The 21,452-nt window shown below is 51.1% G+C and overlaps 1 protein-coding gene across 1 annotated transcript in view; it reads right to left on the bottom strand.

Moving 5' to 3' along the window:
- Nucleotides 1–19,587, bottom strand: part of SLIT1 (slit guidance ligand 1) — a 158,125-nt gene extending 138,538 nt beyond the window's left edge. Inside the window, exons 1-2 of the mRNA XM_017664938.3 lie at nucleotides 18,986–19,587; nucleotides 286–357 (exon numbers count right to left, since the gene is read on the bottom strand). Of these exons, the coding sequence (XP_017520427.3) occupies nucleotides 286–357; nucleotides 18,986–19,182 (269 nt within the window). The 5' untranslated portion in view covers nucleotides 19,183–19,587. The remainder of the gene's footprint in view (nucleotides 1–285; nucleotides 358–18,985) is intronic.
- Between the last annotated feature and the right edge of the window lie 1,865 nt (nucleotides 19,588–21,452).

Below are 21,452 nucleotides of genomic sequence, written 5' to 3'. Positions count from 1 at the left end.
CACCCAGCCAGTCCTGCCAGGCAGTAACCCCTGGTGCTGACGCCATGCCCAGTTCTTCTGCCACACAGGAAGCAGTCCGAACCGCTCTGAGTCAGAACTCACCACCCTCCCAGCCTACCCGCTCCAGGGCATCCCAAGACCGACTCCACAGATCAGGGGCTCACTGGCTGCAGCCCTACAGCCTCACAACCCTAAAAACCAGTCAGAGCTCTGCCCAGGACCCATGAGACCATTGCCAAGGGTGGGACAGGAGGGGTTCTGAGCCAGGCAGCACCCCATACTCACAGCACCCTCAGCTGCTTGAGCCCCGCAAAGTCATTCCTGTGGATCCGAGTGATGTTGTTACCGTTGAGTTCCCTGGGTGGGGGGAAAGGAGAGAAGGAAACGGTGAGCTGCCTGGGGTAGGCCCCCAAGCCAAGAGCTCAGCTTCGGGCTCCCATTCCACTGGCTCAAGCCTGTCATCTCACCAGTGGGGCTGGGTGCTTCTCCCCAAGCCCCTGGACCCCCCAAGTCTACGTCAAGGTCCAAAAAGCTGGGGCCTTTGGCAGCAGGCGTCCAGCCAGCAGGGCATGGGCTTAGCGCTAGGAGTGCTACAGAAACCAAAAATGTGATTTTGGCCCTGAAAGAACTCAGTCTAGTTGGAGAGACAAGACATTCATGCAGGAAAGAATTTGGAAACTAGCCAGTTAGTAGTTATTCAGATGGAAGCCTCAGTTTGCTCATCTCTAAGATGGGCACAAGAGCTGTGACCCTCATAGGGTCAGCATGAGGCACAGACAAGGAAAGGGCCCCCTTGGGGACGCTGACACTATCATCCGGGAGCACTGGCTCCCATCTGTCCATATTGGGAGCAAGAGGGAACAGGGTGAGCCATGCCATTTAAGGGGACTGAGGAAGAGGGACTCAAGCTGATGCCCAAAAGACAAGGCAGCCCTGCACACATGCAGATGGAGAGGATGTTCCAGGGGTGGAGAGCCCCAGGGTATGATGTGCGGGCCAGGGGAGGAGCAGGCCAAGCTGGAGGCAGTGTGGGTAGCCACGCGGGGGCAGGGGGTGCAGACCACAGAAGGCAGGGGAAGGCAAACAGTGAGACAGGGCCTCTGGGCAGGAGCTGCCACAATGTCAGTCCTGTGGGCTTGGTGGTGGGGAAGCGAAGGGCAGGACACCAGGGCTGAGGAAGGTGGGAGCCCACCATCAGGACCCCATGGGCCAGGCCCGCAACGGTGGTGTCTCCTCTCCTCACCACCCCGGCCTCGGGCCTTTCCCTCCTTCCCAGGCCGCAGGTGCTGCTCCAGAGCACTCGCAGCCATGCCCTGGGCACCCTGGACATGGATCCCGCCTTGGAGGCCATCTGGCCCACCTCCCGCCCAGCCCCCAGGGATGCTCACAGGCCACTCCTCTTCACAGGGGGCTAGCGCTGCCCCAGGAGGGCAAGCCCCCCAGGAGCTGGCACTCCCCTCCCCAGGAAGTGCTTCCCCTGAGCCCCCCACAACAGAATCTCACTCAGGCCCAGCTCCAAATCCAGCTGCCACCTGTGTGCATCTAACCTGTCTCTCTGTGGCAGCTCCATGCTCTTCCTCTCTCTCACCACCAGCACAGTCACCCACATGCTTCACAGCAATCTAGCGTCCAATTCCCAATATGTGCACATGTACACACACATACAGACACACGCATACCATGGTCCCTGCAGCCCGGTTTCCTTACCAACTTTGGTCAGCCCAAGCCCAAGCTACTTCAAAAACATCAAGTTCTCTTTCCTGAAAGCGTAGGAAGGGTCTCTGGCCTACATGATGTTCTGGAGTGTACACTAAGAACCACATATGTTATTAGTCTCCACACGCTTTGGATACTGGGCTTAGCGTACACACTCACACAAGACTGGAAAGTAGTTACTGTGCCCAGCTTACAGATGAAGAAAGAATGGCTCAAAGAGGTTAGGTGCTTTCCAGGGGTCACAAGCTGGTAAGTGACAGAGCAGAGATCAGGACCATGGGTAACTGATCAGAGGACCTAGGGTCTTCCACCGGGCCATGCCTTCTCTCCCCGTTGACAAGCTGATGATTCATTCTGCTCATCACTCTTTCTGCCCTCCTGCTGCACCTGGCTCCTGCTCCTTTGGAGCAACTGGAAAAACTCACTTCCTGCTCATGTCTTTTCTAACAGGATCTCTCAGAGGGGCTTGAGACCTCCCCAAGGGGAGACAGCCATTGGTGAGAGCCCCAGACTGAGCTGCTTCCTGTCCTAATGCTGTAAGGATGCCTTCTTCATGTGAGACTGGCTGTTTTCAGTTGAACTAAATACTCTTCCCTGAAACAGCCACCTCCTGTGCCACGCTCCAGTCTGCTTCTTCTGCAAAATGATTGCATCAAACATTGAGAATTTCATCAACAAGCCCTTAAACTTGGTTGCCTCCACAAGCACGACTGTTTTCCTTGGGCCATCCTGCTGAAACTTTCATCCCTAAACCCAAAAACCACAAGAAATTTTTGCTTGTTTTAATTTTTTGGTTACAAAGACATGTCGGCATTGATTATAAGAGCAAGAATGTTCAGCTTAAATGGATATCAACAGCAACACTTGGTTGATTTTCAGCAAATCTGTGAAACCAAAACACTCCACAGCCATTTAAAATGCCACAGGTCAGTCTGCACTGACAAGGAAAGATGTCCATGATACAATATGTGGAAAAGGGTTACAAGACAGCTTGTATTCTATAAGCTGCTTTTGTAAAAACACACATGCATTGATCCAGGCACAGAACTGGGGGCTTTTTTGCCTCGGATTAATGCCTGTAACTGCTAAGTGGTGGAACTCGAGGTGACTTATTTCTTTCTTATATTTTTCTGCATTGTCTGAATGTTTTTAAAAGACATCTATATTTTCATAAGCCAATGTAATAGTCAAGTAATTGAATTTAAAAATAAGAGTAATATATTCATATTATTGAATTTTTTCCATTTCCTGAAGAATAAAAGAAAAATTTTAATCACACATAAACTCATCACCCAGAAGTAACCCCTGTTAACATTCTGGAATACTTTATCCCAAGTCTGTTTTCTCTGGATACAATTTTTATGTCGTTGAGTTAATTCAACAAATATTTATTGAAGACCTACTATTTGCAAAGTTTTGCAAGGTTCTGAAGATACAAGGATGAACGAGACATAAATGATATGCATTCCTTCTACAATGTTATGCCCTATATGTTCCCCACCTATGATTTTGATTAGCCATAAAGCACCCCTTCATTTGGATATATCAGATTACTAGGGCATTCCCTGATTCCCTGTTACTGGAATCTCTGGGATGTTTGGATATTGTTCAGTTATAAACAACACTGCATTAAGCTTGGTAGACATCTGGGATGATTACATTCCTAGAAAACGGCATTACTCAGTCAGAAGTCATAAAAACACTGATGAATTTTACATTAATTGGCTCATTCCTTCTTATGGCAACCACGGTTTATAAAGCAGAGGACTATAACAATTATCGTCACACAGACACCAAAACCGAGGCAAAGACCAACACGAGGAGTTCTCTGAACAAGGCAGGGACCAACACAGAACTCAGGACCTCCGAGGACAGAACACCCGTAAGGCAGGCCGGGGTTGGGTGGGGAGCTCACAGGGACTTCCATGACAGCTCACATTTACACGCCTCTCTTCTTACCCTTTTGCCCAAGGTCCGACTGTGCAGTCTCTGGGACGTGTTCCTTAGCCCACCATCAGTCAATTCCCGCCCCCCCTCCTCACTTCATGCACCCCCAGTCCACCCCCACTCAAGAAGAGACCTGGGATAGGCAGGCAGAAGAGGACAAAGGTCCAAACTGTGGAGCAAATACAGCCTCTCCCCGAGGGGCCCTGCTGGTGCTTCCAGGCAGGAATGTCCATGGAGGCCCAAGCCTACCCCTCAGCCTCCCCCATCAGCCTTGCTCTCTAACCCAGAGCTAAGAGCCTCCTCTCAGGTGAGAGCCCTTAAGATGGCAGCCTGCAAGGCAGAGGCAGCTGTCATCAGGCTCCCAGCTCTGACAGCTGTTTAAGGAGACATTAACACCACTTAGACCAAAAGAACGACCTCCATGGGATAGACCACCCTCTCCCCCTCAGCAGTGCAGCCCACCAGGGTGGAGTTTCCACCCTGGACCAGCCACTTCCCCTCGAACCCTCAGCAGAAGCTGCTGAAATGAGGCAAGGAAGTCATTTTTCTCCAGCGCCTGACTCCTCCAACAGGTGGTCTTTGAGGGTTACCATGGAGACCCCGGCTCCCCAGCAAGCCACCTGGGTAAAATGGGAGAAGCTGCTGTGACCTTTAGACCTTTCAGCCAGAGCAGCTGCATGGGGTGGCCATCTGGGACAGGCCCCAGCCTCATTTCTCAGGAGGAACCCAGGATCCAGAGCTACTCTGGGCACCCCGAGGCTCTTGCCGCCAGAGCCCGTAGCCACCATGTCTCACTGGGCACCCACTGTGTGCAGGCTGAGTCCAGCTCCAGGAGTGCTTCATTGGCTCCACCCTTCAGTGACCTCTGAGAAGAGCCGTGTTCTCTCCTGGCTGACGAGGAAACAAAGGCACAAGGGGGTGACAGACTTGGCCACACAGCTTCTGCGGGTGGGGCCGCATGGGTCCCACGGTGTCTCCCTACACCCTGACGCCTCATGTCGATGGACTCTGTCAAGCCCACCCCTCACGCCCTCCCCTCACCCAGAGTGGTCATACCCTGCAAAGAGCTGAGAAAAAAACCTGACGCTTTGAGCAGGAAACCCTGGGGTCCCGTGATAAGACTGTGCGCTCTACCTAAGCAACCGAATCAGGCAAACTCCCTAGCCAGCCAGGCAAAGCATGTTGGTAGTGGTTAGAAGCCAAACTGTCCTGTAGTACCCACCTCTAGACATGTGGTGGTGTTTAAATGACCGAGTATTTCTGTGTCTCTGTATCAGTGTTACCAGCTATGATTATCTTTACCGCTACTGTCATTTTTTGTTCTCAAGGACCATGGCTCCACCGGGAGAATGGTGCCTCAGGCTCGGGCTGGTGGGGGACTGGCAGGGCCCTGCTGGGCAGGGAGGAGCCAGTACTCATGCCCTGCAGGCCCCACAATGCAAAAGTCCAGGGAAGATGCCCTAAGACAGTTCTCTCTCTTCCAAAACTAGTGAGTCTGCACCCTCCCTTCTCCCCAGGGACGAAATATGCTCCAGTGGTAAAAGTCCCTGATTCCCAGTTTCTGTGTGGTCCTAAATACTCTGAAGCAAAATGACCAAGTTAAATTCAAAAACACATGTGGATTTCTTGAATCCTCTCAGGAGCAAGAATCTGATCCCCAGCACCTGGGTGTTTGCTAATAAACCAAAAGAAACCCTTGGGTTTCCTAGACCTGCAGGAATAAACACCCTGAGCCCCTGGAGGGGTGGAGGCCCTGTTCTCACAAGCCCTGGAGCTCCAGCCACTCCTAGTCCTGGTTCCTGGAGGGACCAGAACATTCCCACAGTGACCCACGCCTTTAGTGGCAATGGGGAGGCTCAAATCCCTTCCTGCCGAATCTCCAAAATATAAACATGCACGCTCTGACTGTGACTGAGGCAGGCCTCTGGGCTGGGGAGCTGTGTATGTCAGCCCTGAACTTTGAAATCTCACCCTGGCCAAATCCACCACACTCAGTGTCTGCAAAGTCAGGCAGGAGAACTGAGGGAAGGAAGATTTCCTTCCCCAGCCAGGGCCCACAGTGCCCCAAGCCCCCTAACCCGCAGGTCACCGGGTGCATGCCCAGAGCTTCGCAGAGCCACCGAATGGGGCTTCCCCCATTCCCTCTGGCTCCCCTCCAATCTGTTCTCCTAGCCACAGCCAGAGAGATCCTTTCAACATGCAAATCTGATCATGTCACTCCCCACTTAAGCTCTTCAATGGGTCCCCATTGCTCTTGGAATCAACACAAAAATCTCCTTAATGAACTACAAGGCCGTGTGACCTGCCCGACTCCCTGTTCTGAGTCACTTCCTCCTGCGGTTTAGGATGGAGCTGGCTGGTAGAGGAGGAGGCAGGACTTGAAGCCTAGTGCCTGACCCAGGGCCCAGCTTGCCCTTCCCGCTGCCCAGCATGCTCCCTCCTTCCTCTTCACATAACAGATTCCAACTTTTCCTTCCAGTCTCTCAAACTCCCCATCACAGGCCATGGAGCACCCCGACCTCTCCCTTGCAGCACAAATCAGGGGCAATTTTACATGGATTTGGGGGCTTCCTTGACTGATACTGTCCTTGAGGATATAGACTGTGTCCATTTTTTCTCCCTGCTGCCTCTCCAGGCCCTAACAATACATTGCACCTGATGTTGCAGTATTTCTTGAACGCATGAATAAATTTGCATTAAAACTACCATATTCCAAATAGCAATGGGTTGAGTGGGTTTTCCATGTTTCCCTGCTCCCCAACTCAAAAAAAAAAAAACAACAAACCCACACTAATTAAGAAATGCTCTTCCCAAATGGACATCAGCCAAGAAAAGTCCTACACACAGAGAACACTGCTGTGTTACTAACAAGCTCCTGTGGCCCACAGGTTAAATCACTGATTTTTCCTCAGCAACTGTCATAGGAAAATACCAGCCCCAGGGCTTTAGCCACACTGCCCCTCCCTTCATTTGCCACAGCAGCACTTCTGCCTCAGGGCCTTTGCCCCTGCTGCTCCCTCAGCCCAGAACAGCTCAGAACAGCCTAGAACTGTCCTCTCCTCGCCTGCCCACCAAAGGAGACACCTGATTTACTCCTAACCGGCGTCAGGGCTTCAATTTAAATGTCCGCTCCTCTAAGCCAGCCTCCCTCGGATGGCCACTTAGCTCCTCCTCCAGAGCTGCGATTGCTATTTGGAGTTGTGTTCAATATGAGGTTCTTTGTTCAAGGCCAGACTCCCCTGCCAGGCTGAGGAGGGCGGAGGCCACATCTGGTTTGCACACTGCTGTGTGCCTGGCACATAGAATGTGTTCAATAAACATAGTGAAAATAAGCTGAAGGAGCAGCCCTGCCCACTGAGCCCAGCTGCTGCTGGCACCTCACAGCAGAAGCCTGGCACACACTCCCATCAGCCAGCTGAGCCTTGCTCACATCCTCAGGTCCCAGTTGGTCATGATCAGAGGCAGCTCAAACACCCCAGCAGAGCCCACAGGTCCTGGCACCAATCACAGCGCTGGGACCCCCACCACTGGGTGATGAGTTAAGAAACCCAGGGATGAGCAGTCAGAGATCTGGTGCCAGGGCACATTAGTTTCCCAGCCCCCTCTGGCCAGGCCTCCTAGGGACCCATTTGTTTACTTGGCTTGAATACTATCAGTATCCATGCTATCACAACCAAGCCAGTTCATTGAAGTCTCATAAGAGCACCTGGCTCAAAGGTTGGCTATCAGGCTTGATTCATATATGAAGAAATTGAGGCATAAAGAATTTAAGTAGCTTATTCAAGATCAGCTAGCTGGCCAGTAGATTGAGGAGGCCGGACTTGAAGCCCAGCATGTCTTACTCTTACTCAAGGCCCACCTTGCCCCCCTCCCTCCCTCCCTCCTTGCCTCTCTCTATATATATTTCTTTCTTTCATTTTTAACTGTGGTAAAATATATATAACACAATTTATCATTTTAACCATTTTAAGTGCACAGTGTAGTAGTGTTGTTCACATTGTTGCACAACCATCTCCAGAGCTTTTTCACCTTGAAAAACTGAAACTCTGAACTCATTAAACAACTCCCCATCCCTCTGTGCCCCTGGACCCTGGCGATCACCCTTCTGCTCTCTCTGTCTAGGAAGCTGACTACTCCAGGTACCTCAAAGAAGTGGAACCACACAGTACTTGTTCTCAGAAGACTGGCTTATTTCACTCAGCACGATGTCCTCAAGGTTCATCCATGTTGCAGCATGTGACGGGATCTCCTTCCTTTTTAAGGCTAAATAATGTCCCATCAGATGTATATGCCATATTTTATTTATCCTTGATGGACACTGGGGCTATTCCCACCCTTTAGCTATTGCAAATGATGCTGATATAAATATGGCTGTACATGGATCTTTGAGACCTTGCTTTCAGTTCTTTTGGGCAAATACCCAGCAGTGGATGTGCTATATTATATGATAAATATATGTTTAATTTTTTTGAGGAATCGTTATAGTGTTTTCCATAGCACCTGCACTATTTTACATTCCCAGAAACAGTGCATAAGACTTTCAATTTCTCCACAACCTGGCCACGCTCCCCACATTGTTATTTCCTGTTGTTTTGATAGTAGCCGTCCTAGTGGATGGGAGGTGGTCAGGGCCCAGCTCCTAACTCTGGCTCCACAGTGTCTTCTGTTCTGACGCCCAAACTGTGCCCCAGCCCCTTCACTACTGAGGCCTTGCCTTGCTCTTGCTGACCCCCTCTGCAGGTCTAAGGCCTGCCCCCAAACCATAGCTCTACAGCTGGGACTCCTGCCAGCCACCAGACCTTTATGCCCATTGCCTGCCAGCCCACTCTCTGTTCACACCATTCCAGGCCTCTGAGAGGATCTCCCCCAACTAACTCCCTGACAATTACCTCTGCCTGCAGCACCACATTCCTGCATCCCACCCCTGCTCACCAGCCCACCCCCAGGCTGGACACCCCTCCCTCTGCCAGCCTGCAACCTGGGACCACCCCATAAACATGTACAGGCAGGCCAATTGACCTTTATGCCCCACTGCTAAACCCTGATAAGGGTTTATAGGTGCTGAATGAATGTCTGATGGATGAATGAATGAATGAAGCCAGGCCTTATTAAGATGTGTGGAGCAGCAAATTTAAGAACTAAACACACATCTCAGAGCCTCAAGATTCAGGGACCCTGGGCACACCCTTACCAGCCATCTGTGATCCCGGGGAGATGGCTCCACCTTGCTGAACCATCTTACCTGCAAAGCAGAGTTAAGTCATACCTTCCTCCCAGGACTCTATGAGGAGTAAAAGGGAGGATGTGGGGGAAGCATGTGGCACCGAGCCGGCAATGGCTGGGGGGCACTGAGGTGACCACTGACACCACCACAACTCCCTCCTTGCCACTTCCCACCGCAGTACTGCTCTGTCTCCCCCATCCCCATGGGTCAGGCTCCTCCTTCCTAAACCCACCCCCACATTCCAGCCCCAGACCCCCATGGACTGCAGTCCACCTGCCCCCACCCTGCAGACAGCTCCCTCCCCCGTGGAGCTCCTGCATGTCTCTCCTCCTGCAAACTTTCTCACCACCTACTCGCTCCCAACCATCTGCCTTCTGCCTTCCACTTCTCCCAGGAAACCATTCTGCCCAGCTCCGCCACTGACCCCCATCACAGTTCCAGAAGCTTCCCTCAGCCCCCATCCTTAGCGGCACTGGCTGCTCTCCCCCCCCATCTCCAAAGTCATTCCTGGGCTTTAGCAGTATCTCCTCAGCCCAGAGTCAGCCAGAGCCCTTTCTGCATCTCCACCAGCGCCTCCCTCCTCACCTGCCCTATCCTGCTGCCCTCTTTTTTTTTAATTGACATACAACATTGTATTAGTTTCAGGCGTACAACACAATGATTAGATATTTGTGTATGCTGTGAAATGATCACCACAGTAAGTCTACTTAACATCCATCACCATACATAGCTACAAATTCTTTTCTTGCAACAAGGACTTTTAAGATCTACTCTCAGCATCTTTCAAATATACAACACGGTATATTAACTACATCGCCATGCTGTACAATACATCCCCAGGGCTTACTTATTGAATAAGTGGAAGTGTCTACCTTCAGACCCCTTCGCCCATTTCACCTCCTGCCCTCCTAAGATGGGCAGAAGCTAAAGGCAGTCCTCCTGAGTCTCTGAAGGACATAGTTTTCTCACCAGGAAACCGCAGCACCAAGAAGTGCTTCTCAAACTGTGTTCTGGATGCCTCCTTTATCCGAATCACCTGAATCACCTTTGCCAAAGACCTGCTGAATCAGCATCATTGGGTTGGGCCTGGGAGACTACATTGTATACCAGGAGTTTCTTATTCCCATTGAAGTTTCTTTTCCCTTGCCCCTGTGGGTTCCACCGCTCCCGCAGGAGACCCTCCCAACTGCCTTGCCAGTCTGAACACTCTACAGAGTAACCATCCCCTGTTCTGTGTCTGGGGTCATCTTTGTCTCATAGCTGCTCATGGGCAATTCAAACAACACCTTTTCCTCCAGAATCAGCCAGCTACCTGCCTCAGTTTTGCTCCATTCACAATCTCATTCTCCCAGGCTGAAGCCTTGGGGGCCCCATGACCTTTGCATATGCTCTCTCTGCACTCCCTGCCGCAGTCCAGGCCTGCTTCCTCTCACACCTTGGCCTCTGCAGGAGCCTCCTAACTCTGTGAGCAGTATAGCAGTTACCTCCTACTGCTGTAAGAAATTACCATATGCTTAGTGGCTTAAAACAACATGAATATATTATCTTAGCTTCTGTTTCCTCGCCTTTCTCAGCCCCTATAGGCTGCCTGCATTCTTTGGCTCATGGCCCCTTCCTCTCATCACCACAGCCTCTTGCTTCTGCTGTCACATCCCCTGCTACTAACTCTGACCCTCCAGCCTCTCTCTTATGATTATGTTGAGCCCACCCAGATAATCCAGGATCATTTCCCATTTCAAGATCTTCAGTGGCATCTGCAAAGTCCCTTAAGTCATCTAAGGCAATATATTCATGGTTCCATGAGTTAGGACATGGACATCTTTGGGGACCATTATTCAGCCTCCCACAATGACCATATTTTCTAAAGCAAAGATCACAACCATAAAATGTCTTACAAAATTTTTTTTTTAAATCTCATCAAATACACATTTTTTGAGTATCTACCATGCACCAGGGAATAAAAATACAAAGATGTGTGAGACACATCACCACCCTCAGGAAACTCAAAACCCAAGATGCCCATCAAACAAACCATCTTCTTAAAAAGGAATAAAATTCTCTCCCTACAGAAGAATTCTAATTAATAAGTGTAAAAGGAATGAGGGAAATAGAAAATCAAAACTGGATAATAATGGTTGCAGGCAAGATCCATTAATGGATGTTAAAATTAGTAGGTGAGACTTTGAAGAAAAAAAAAGGATGTGGCATAGTCTCAAAGTATCTCCCCTAAATATTTATTAATTACAAATGGAAAGATGGTAACATTACCGTGGGAAAAGCTGGCAGACACCATCTTAACAAGAGACCAAGGTTAACATCACCAGCAGTAAGACATTTTGATGATACCTACCCCCGATGGGATGCTCTGAGAAGGGCACATCACCTCTGTGGCATTCTTGCCAAAAATGCATAACCTCGATGCAATCGTGAAAAATACCATTCAAACCCAAACTGAAGAGTACTTTTCAAAAGTGCCAAGGTCATGAAAAGCAAGGAAAGATCGAGGAACTATCAGATTGAAGCAGACTAAGGAGAAATGGCAACTAAATGCAATGTGGATTCCTGGATTAGGTACTGGAATAAAGGGCCCTAGTGGGAAAACTAGTGAAATCCAAATATAGTTGATAGCTTAGTTAGTCATCTTTATACCGTTAACTTCTTACTCGTGGTAATTGTACTATGCTAAGAAAGATGTAAACATTGGGGGAAGCTGGGGGAAGGGTATATGGGAACTCTCTCTTTACTATTTTTGCAACTTTTCTGTTAAATCTTAAAGTTATTTGAAATTTTTTTATATGTTTTTAAAGAACAAAAATATAGCAAAACTGCTCTCATAGAAAAGCCAGAAACCACAATCACCATAACCAACTGGTCTCCCACTGCCAATTGGTCTCCCCCTCCATTTATTCTCCACACCAAAGCCAGGCAACAGAATGTCTTAAATCACAATTGTGCATTTGTCATTCTTGACTCAAAACCCCCGGGGGGCAAGTGCTGAAAGGGTCTTATCGAAAGGACACAGAAGCAGCTAGATGGAGCTCCCACTGGACAAATATGGGACCCTCCGTACAGCAAAATAAATAATGATAGAAACAAGTTATAACCCAAGGAATAAAATAATAAGCCAAAAGTCCATACTGTTGTAAACAGTCACCAAGATGGAGAAGGGAAATAGCCAACTGACAGAGAAAAAACAGAGCTAAAACTTCTCATCAACGGGTGTTAAAAGTAGAGTATGAAATTTTGATGAGGTATAAGATATTTACATAGCCTCAAAGTATTCCCCACAAATTACTTATAATAACAAAAGGGAAAATAATAACTGTTCAGCAGAGAAGCCTGGCAGACACCAGCTTCCTGAGGGATCAGAGCTAAGATCACCAATACTGGGGCAAATTGACATGGTGTATCCACTGAGAAGGGCACAACATCACTTAGCGGGCATTCCTACCAGAAATGCATAACCTGACTGTAAATGAGGAAAGAATGGGTGAAGCCAGATTGAGGGACATTCTTCAAAATAACTGGCCTGTGTTCTTCAAAAATGTCAAGGTCAAGAAAAAAAAAGAAAGGCCAGGGAACCAGTCCAAATCAAAGGACACTGAAGAGCTGTGACAAGTCAGTACCACATGTGATCCTGGCCAGGGGTCTGGACCTAAAACGAAAACAGCCACAAAAGACATTATTGGGACAACTGGTGAAATTCAAATATGAACTTAGGAGTAGACAACATTACTGTTTCAACTATAGATTTACTGATTTTGACAGCCTTAAGACTACACGTTTAAAAAAAGGTTATGTCTCCAACCTATTCTTAATGGTTCAGAAAAAATAAGCATGTGTGTATCATAATATATGATGTAGCAAATGGGGGAAAATAAAAACAATTGGATCTGAATAGTAGATAAATAAATAAGAGTTCCTTATAATTTTGGTGCATTTCTGTAAGTTTGAAATTGTAACAAAATTAAAAATCACAATGGGTACAAAGGGTCTTTTGGGGTGATGGAAATATTCTAATATTGGATTATGGTGATGTTTGCACAACTCTGTAGATTTAAAAATCATTTATTAGTAAAAAAGGTTTTAATAAAAAGTTTTACACACATACACACCCTCTGATGGCTCCCATTTGCCAGTCACACGGCCTGGTGCCCACCCATTACTTTGATCTCCTCTCTCAGAACTCACCAACACGAATGTTCTTCCCACCAGCTGGGTCTGCTCCTCACTCTCCTTCCCAAATACGTGGCACACCGATTCCCTTGCCCTTGTTTTACCTAAGCCCTGCCCAATCTTCCATGCCCAGTTCAAATTCCACCTGCCGCTCACTGCAGGGACCCAACTCTTCCTTCTGATCTCACTTCCATTTCATGTCTAACAGCAATGGAGTGCTTCTTATGTGCCCAACATTATTCTAAGCACTTCACATGAAGCATTTCATTTGAACTCACAACCCTACAAGGTTAAGTGCTACTGTTGGCCCCGTTTTACAAGTAAGGAAATCAAGTTACTGGTGAGCAGGCCAAGATCTCTTAGGTGTTAGTTGATGGAGACAGGATTCAAATGGGGCATTGTCACACCAAAGCCTGTGTGGGTAGCCACATGCTGTCCCCAGACATCCTGACATGTTTGTTCTTTCTCAGACAGACCTTTCTCCCCAAGCAGGCCACAAGCTCCCCAAGGAGGAGCTCCATACCCTGCACCTCTCTAGACACTATGCACATGGCAGGTGCCCAACAGCTGCTTGTCTGCCACAGGCTGGGTTCCAGAAAGGAGAGGAGGGGTTGTGAGCTCCGTCAAAAAGAGGAGCCAATTCTCCAACCCCGAGCACAGCCCAGCTCCCTGGCTACTGCCCAAGGCCCGGCCATCATCTGCTCTGGGTAATAAGTATTTGTATGGCGATAATTACAGCATTTGGGAAGAAAATCCCATTAAGCAAGAGTCCTGCCGAGCTGCTAATGCCGGCACAGAACTGGAGGCGGCAAGTCCGCTGAGCTCCCGGCTGCTCCCAGGAACGCAGGAACAGTCCCTCCCACCCGGGCCCCTTGCACGGCCCCAAAGAGCACGGCCGCCCCTGCTGGCAGCCTCTGGCAGCCGGGCCACCACAGCCAGCCCCCTGCCTCGGAGAGGGGCACACGCTTTAGGGTTCTCGGGGGCTGCCTGGTGAGGGAAATGGCAGCAGGGCCTTGCTGGGACTGGCACTGAGGGGTGCCCAAGGCCCTTTCACGTGCCTGCAATTCTGCCACCTCAATAACAATAATGCTACCATTTACTGGGTACTTGCTGTGTGCCCCGCCCAATGCAAAGAGCTCCTCACAGCAGTCCCGCATTTAATCCTCACAACCACCCTTGAAGCAAGTCCTGTCATCATCCCCACTTTATGGGCAAGGAAAGGGGGTTCCTGAGAAGCCACACTTTCCTCCAGAACACTTATCCCAGTTTGCAATTACATGTTTTTTCTCATGTGGTGTCACTCACCTCCATCTCCCTCTCCCCTGCTAGACTAAAACTCAGAGGGAAAGATTTTGGTTTCTGTCAGGCACTATTCACTCTGCACAATGCACAATTCAGTGGATAGCCATCTATTGAATGAATGAGTTAAACCCCACAATTTGCCCAGGTCCCCCCAGCTGCTGAGTGGCAGAGCAGAACTAAAAACCCAGGCAGCCTGGCACCAGGGCCGTCCACCTTGCAGAGTCCTGGCATGATACGGCCCTGCTCTCCGTGTCCATATCCCAGGAGCCAGCAGCCAAGGTGCCCAGGGCAGGAGCACTCTGAGCAGCCAGGCTCCAGGAGAGGAGCTCACAGCACGGCCAACCCTCAAATGCTTATCTCCCCAGCAATCTCCTGCCCAACTGAACCCTCAAACATCTAGCTTGGGCATCTCAAATAATAAAAATAATAACAATATCACCTAACTGAATCATAAAGCATTTCCACACACATAGCATGAGAGAACTTGCACATAGGCAAAGGCTCTATGAGGTAGTAGTCGTTATCCCCAGAGGCCGATGGGCAGTAGAACACCAGCCACATGCCAAGCATGCTGCCAGGACCTCTCCAAGCATTCACTCACTTAACCCTCACTCCTTAATCCTTAAACCTGCAAAGCTGTTGTCATTCATTTTTACAGATAGAGAAACTGGGTCTCAGAGCAGATGGAGTAACTGCACTGGGGCCCTACCCCCATCATTCAGAACACCTGCCACTGGAGAGATGAGCCCTGCCAGGGGGCAACAGCCCCCACCCTCTGCCCCCACACAGGGCAGGCCTCCATTGCAGGAGACCTCAGTACTCTTTTCAGAGAGCCCAGGCTGATCAGGCCCTGGTGGCAGACATGGCTTCAGTCTAGTTCCCTGACCCCTCTCACCACAGCCACCATCCAATCATTATTTGGAATTCCAAACAGGTTCCCAGACAGTCAGCCTGAGGGTGCCCTGGGCAGTCTTCCTTGCACATGACCACCCAGCCCCACTGAATGGGGCTTCCGTATTCAGGGGGCCAAGCCGGGAGAAGGCATGGGCTCCCCAGGCCTCTGTAGCAGGCAAGGAACTAGGGCAGGGGCCAAACTGGCTAGGAGGCAAGGGAACGTATCGAGGGAAGCAAGAGAGTGGGCCCCTAGGGCCTGACCAGCGGCAGAACGTGCTGGGCCTGGGGCACACAGAAGCCCGCGGGCCTTCCCGGGCCCTTTCCGCCATCTCCCCCCTTGGGCCTCTCCCCTCTCTGCACCCTGCACCCACAAGGGAAACTAGGACAAGCCTAGACACAAGTGCCGGGGTGGACGGGAGAAGCAATGCCCCATATACTGCACTCCCTAATCTGGTCCAAAAGAATTTTTTTTTAATTAGAAAAAAAAAAATCCAACAGAAAGTCAAGGTTCTTGAGTGGAAGAAAAGACAATTAACAGCAGCCGGGGCTGAGTCCCTCAGAGCCTGAATCCTACAAAGAGATGAAGCTTCCAGGCCTCCTCTACCACACCCCCAACCCCCCTCTGTATTTCAAATGTTCCATTGCCGTGAATTATTCAGCATCCCTTCCCCACCTGGCCACCAGCCCCACAGCCCCTCTGGCTAAACCAATTTCCTCAACAGCTCTGGGACCTACACAGCCTCTCTCCAGAAGTCCCACAGCAACCAATGACAATTTCCTCTTACTTGGGGGGACGGGCCTGGACCCCAAGTTATAGAATATATGGTCAGAAAGTTGCCAGGCCTCCCAGGCTGCCATAGAAACTGCCCAGAGGACAAAAGGCGAATGCACAGCTGCAGTCTCTAACAATTTCGCAGCCTCCAAAGAAGCTGCTGTTTCAGACTCTGATACTGCACAACACCCGTACTGATTAGAAAGAGCATTTTCCACAGTTACTTTGAGTCCGTCTGGGCTCTCACCAAAGCCGTTCTTCAGGCAGTTCTTCTCCTCAAACAGTTCTTCCAAGGCCTGCCTGCTGAAAAGACAGGTCCCTCGGCTGTATCCGTTCCCAATCTGAGAAATTTTGCATACAGCAAAGAACAGACCTCCTCCCACTCCCCATGATAACACACCCCTGGATTCCAATGCTGAAGTCCCTAAAGGAATAATCCAGATAGAGAAAGGCCCTCCTGGCCCTTCTGAACCTCCCTAGCCTCAAGCCCCACAGACACAGCATATTTCGGCCCCTGGCAAAGCTGGTCCACTCACCCATCAAGCCAGGCAGCTCACACCCACAGGCCTTTTGCTTATGTGTTCCCTCTGTCTGGGCTGCCCACCCTCACTGCTTGGTAAAAGCCAGCCCAACCACTGTTGAGTCCCAAAATGCCCCAATAAAATGATCCATCTTCCCGAAACCCCTTCACCCCAGAAAAGAGCTTCTCATCTCAGTGCTCCCCTCCTTCCCGAGGCCCCATCATGCTGCCAGTTTGGCAGCCTCCCCAGATCTTACAATTAGTGTCCCATGCCCAGACCCCTCAACTATATATCCCTTGAGGGCAGGGACTGGTTCACTCCCTGCTGAGCCTCAGCACCCAGTGCAATTCCTAGCTCCTTAAACATTTGCTAAATTAAATAAGGAGCATCTTATAATCTTATAATAATGGCTCTCACTTAGTGAGCATCATAATATACCAGGCACTCTCCACACATTATCTTCAGTCCTCACAAGAACCAGAGACCTTAGCATCAGCCCCATTTTCCTAAAGGAAAGCAACTACAGCTCAGGAAAGTTAGGTAACAGCAAATAACTGAGTGAGGTAGGGTTCCAACCTAGGCATCTGGAGCCCCAGTTCTTTCCTCTGCACTAGGAAATTTCACTTCTGTCTCATTCTGATGGTAAAAGAGCTCCAGAATTCATGTAAGTCAAAACAGACACTGTCACCAAAACCAAAGGTATAGAGGAAAAGAACAAGGAATGAGATGACTTCAAGATCCATATCTGAAAGCAAAGGGGAAGAGCTAATGCGTCCCAGACCTAGGCTGCTACCAAAGCCAGCAGCAGGAGAAATTCCCCGTGGACAGGGCAAAGGAATAGAGAGTAGGCCCAGAGGCAACGGGAGCAGAGGGTGACCATGCAACCTCAGGGATTCTCTTGACAGATTTCTGGCCCTCAGTCCCTCTCCAGGGCCAAACGAGATAATGCAGAGGCTGGCCCCTAGGAAGCTGGGATTGGTCTTCTTCCCAGCACCAAAACCCGGATGCCCCCACATACAGTCATACACGCACATCGATTCCCATCTACACCTCATCTAGATTACAAATCCTCTGAAACTTCCTCGGGAATTTTTCAGACTCAGCCAAGAAGAATCTGGGGCAAATATGTGCCCATGAATTGCCAACCAGGGTACAGAGTTTGTTCCAGGAGACAGCTCTCTCCAAGGGCAGATTCCTGCCTCTGACCAGCTGGGAGCCATGAATATGTGCTAAAAAGTTATCAGAAAATGTACGCCTTTCCTGGGAGCCACTGTAGTTGCCCAGGAGTATGGGAAGGAAGAGTAGGCACGTTTCAAAGGAGCCCGCAGCCTCCTCCAAAGTCCAGTTCAAAAAGCTGCTACGGCAGTCACCTCTGCAAGCAGCACAAAGGCACTGCATGTGACCAAAAATCTACACACAGCCCATGTACAGGGCCTCATCCAGCCTCGCACTACTGAGGTGACACCACAGATACTAGGAATTCACACAGACACACATTCAGCAGGAGTATCTGGAAAAACAAATTATATCGGTCTGTAAATATGCACACACGCTAACCATCCATCCACCCACATACACAGACACCCTACAAAGCTCAGCAGGTCTAGAAAGGGCAGAGTTCTCTCAAGAATTGAGAAGTGAAAGAGAACGGGGAAAGAGAAATGATGTTTTTTATCACTTTTCACAGTCAATGTCTTTAACTTCATGCCTCCCACTCCAAGCTCCTGACCTCTTGGCTCCTGCTCCAGGAGCCTGGCCAGGCCACACCTAACCCTCTCTGGGTGCTGAATGTAACATACCCCAAGCCCCAAACCCAAACCCCTTAGGTCCCATTGTCTGCCTGGCTTGGGAATGGCTGGAAGTGAAGTGGGAGACTAAAGACTGACACCTGCAAGGCAAGAATTTTTAAGGCTCCAGGGCAAACAATGGGGAGGAGAGGTTGCTGAGAAACTTCAACCCCATCCCATCTTGCTGCCCATCCACCAGCATGCAAGCCCTCAGAGCCCAAATCCACACATCCTGCGCATAACACAGCCCAAGCTCCCTGTGCCCAAAAGGAGACATGGTGCCTGGTGAGTGCCGGGAGCTGCCCTCCTGGGTGCGAGAAGGCTTGCTTTCTGGCACCAGTTGGCACGCACCCTGGAGAAATAAAGTGCTGGCACAGTGGGAAGAGCCTGCCAGTGCTGAGCTCCGGAGGCAGGTGTGAGGATGGTTGCTGACAGCACCGCCAAGGTCCTTTTGAATCTCGAAAGGGAAACAGTGGGGTTCCTGGCTCCTGGCACAGGAAGGACCTTGGCGAGTACTGACCCGTCTATTGGCTCCGGAGCTGAAGCCCCAACGTTCCTGTCGCCACCCTCAGCCCTGAATCGCGTCTGGGTAGGGTGGGAGGGCAACCTCGGGCTCCCTGCGGGCTGAGCTGGGGGCCATACTCACAGGCGCTCGGTGTTCCGTGGGATGTTCTTGGGGATGGCCTGCAGCCCCGTGCCGTGGCAATCCACCGTGGTGCCCGTGCAGGTGCAGAGGGCGGGGCACGCCTTGGCACCCAGGCGCCACGCGGCTGCCCACAGCAGCAGCCAGAGCTCCGGCCGGACCAGCCCCGCCGAGGGCCCCCTCCGGGGCATCAGAGCCATGGTGTCCTCACCGCGTCCCGTTGGCGTGCCAGACGGCCGAAGCCGCTTACCATCCCCGGCCGGGGTGGCCTCCAGGTGCAGTCCCGGGGCAAAGCCACCAAAGAGACGGCGGGCGTGTGCGCGGCGCCCTTGTGAGCTGGGAGGCACCTTGTCCTCCAAGCGACGGCGCCTGTGTGCGGACGGAGGGAGGGCGCCTTGGGCGGAGGGCGCTCGCCTCCTCTCCGGTTTCTCGCAGACTGCGTCTCCCTCTCTCCCTCCCTCCAGCTCCCAACTGACTGCTGCGAAGAGGAAAATGGGCAGGCCCCGCGCGCACACGCACCCCGCGCGCACACACACACACACACACACACACACAGTCACACACTCACACCCGCACGCTAGCTCCCACCCGGCAAGTCATCCATCAATCGAAAAGCACACATCCAGAGCCAGACTCCTCCCCACCCGCCCCCTTACCCCCTCCTACCCTTTCCTACCCCCCTCGCCTCCCAAAGACCACTTGGCGGCTGCTGTGAGCAGCGTACAGTTTCAAAGGTGGAACCTCGGAGGCTCCCTGAGCGGACAGGGGGCCGCGGAGGAGGGGTCGCGAGGGGGCCACAGCTCGACCTGCCTGGTCCAGCCCTCGCCGGCTAACACACACACACACACACACACACACACACACACACACACACAGGCGCCTGCTTACACGCACGGAGCATCCGCACCCGCACCCGCCTTCCCAGCTGCTGGTCCAACCAAGGGAGGGGATCTTATTTACCACCTGGACCCCTTCTCCGGAGCCACAGACACGCTTTCCCCGACGGCAAGAAACGGTCTCAGGCCCCACCAGGCTTGCTTTGTCAGTTCTTAGTGAAAGGAAGGCCCTTGCCCCAGGCAGTGTCTCCACCGACGCTGGAGGCCTACCTTGCTTAGCCTGGGACTGAGGGTGGAGATTTGGGGGCTTCGGGGGGCAGGGGTGGGGGCGGCACAAAAGCCCTAGGCCAAGTGCAGTCTTCCCCTCCCTTCATGTATTCTCCACCAAATGTTAGCAACCCCACTTCTCCTAGGAGAATACCCAAGCTAGCAGCACCCAGGTGAGAATGGCCCTGATTTGAACATTTGCACAATTAGGAGATGTTATTTCTGCCCACTCAGCTACACTGACTTCCTGGGTGGTGGGGGGCAGGACATCAGTCAGGGTTGGAAATCCAGCAATTGTTTTCCTCCATTTCTGACAGATGAAAGCAAATATTCAGGCCTGACATCAGAGGACTGCAGAAAGGGCTGGAAAGGGGCCAGGCGACCTGCTTGGGAGAGCAACACCCGAGAGCCACCCATGTCAGGCCCCAGGCCCCCAGACACCTTTCAGCAGAAACTTTCCTCTAAGGCAGGCCCAGTGGGTACGGGTATGAGCAGGAAAAAAATCCAGGTAGGGAGAGAATTATCCTCAACCCCAGAGAGGATGAAGGGCCTACGCCAAATCAAGCACAGCTGTGGTGGGTGTGTCCTGCTCTAGAGCACCAGACATCCTTTGTCCATCCGTTGGAGCTCCTGCTTCTAGGCTGCCTGGCAAGCATATACAGAAGCAGCTGAAGCAGAACTCTCCCTCACAGGAGTTGGTACCCAGGTTTCCCCCTGGGACAAACCAGGAAGGTCCTGGTCCAACAGGTGGCAGGGGTGGGCACAGCATGGATGAGCTTGTTGCAGGAGAGGGGTACAGTTGGTAGGACCCAAAAGATCAAAGCTTTATCATCCACAACATCCCCAAAGGCTCAGAATTTTTGTTTCTCTTTTCCATCTTGATGAAAATTTTGCAATATCTCTACTGTCATAGCACAGATAGAACTGTGGCCAGTATGTCACAACTCATGCGGCTTCTGACAGAAAAGCGTTCCGCTCTCCTGCCCATGACTTCTGCCTGGGGCGTGGGTTCCTGAGCATCGATTCAAGGACACCTTGGGGGAAGGGGCTTTCTCAGGGGTCCTGGGCGGTATGGTCTTAGAGAACCCACCCACAAATCAGGCCAGAGTGCCTCAGTGAGTGAGGACCCCCTCACCCCTCTCCCTCACTGATTCCTACTCCTCCACAAGGCACTGGGCCCCTCCCCTCCCAGTCCTCCCCAGCTGCCTCAGGCAGAGTTAAATCCTGTTCCTCCAAGCCTGCTGCTTTGTTTATCCCCTCTTAGCTGGAGCTGTGTTTACACATGTGGCTCCTTCCCCGACACTGCTCATGGGACAGAGCCTTTCCATTTGGCACTTAACCCAGCACTTAGTAGGCCTGTCACAGAC

The sequence above is a fragment of the Manis javanica genome, chromosome 7 (genome assembly GCF_040802235.1).
Source record: "Manis javanica isolate MJ-LG chromosome 7, MJ_LKY, whole genome shotgun sequence".
In the NCBI taxonomy this organism is placed as follows: domain Eukaryota; kingdom Metazoa; phylum Chordata; class Mammalia; order Pholidota; family Manidae; genus Manis; species Manis javanica.
The sequence above is the reverse complement of the archived record's forward strand: the minus strand, read 5'-3'. Positions and strand labels throughout refer to the sequence as shown.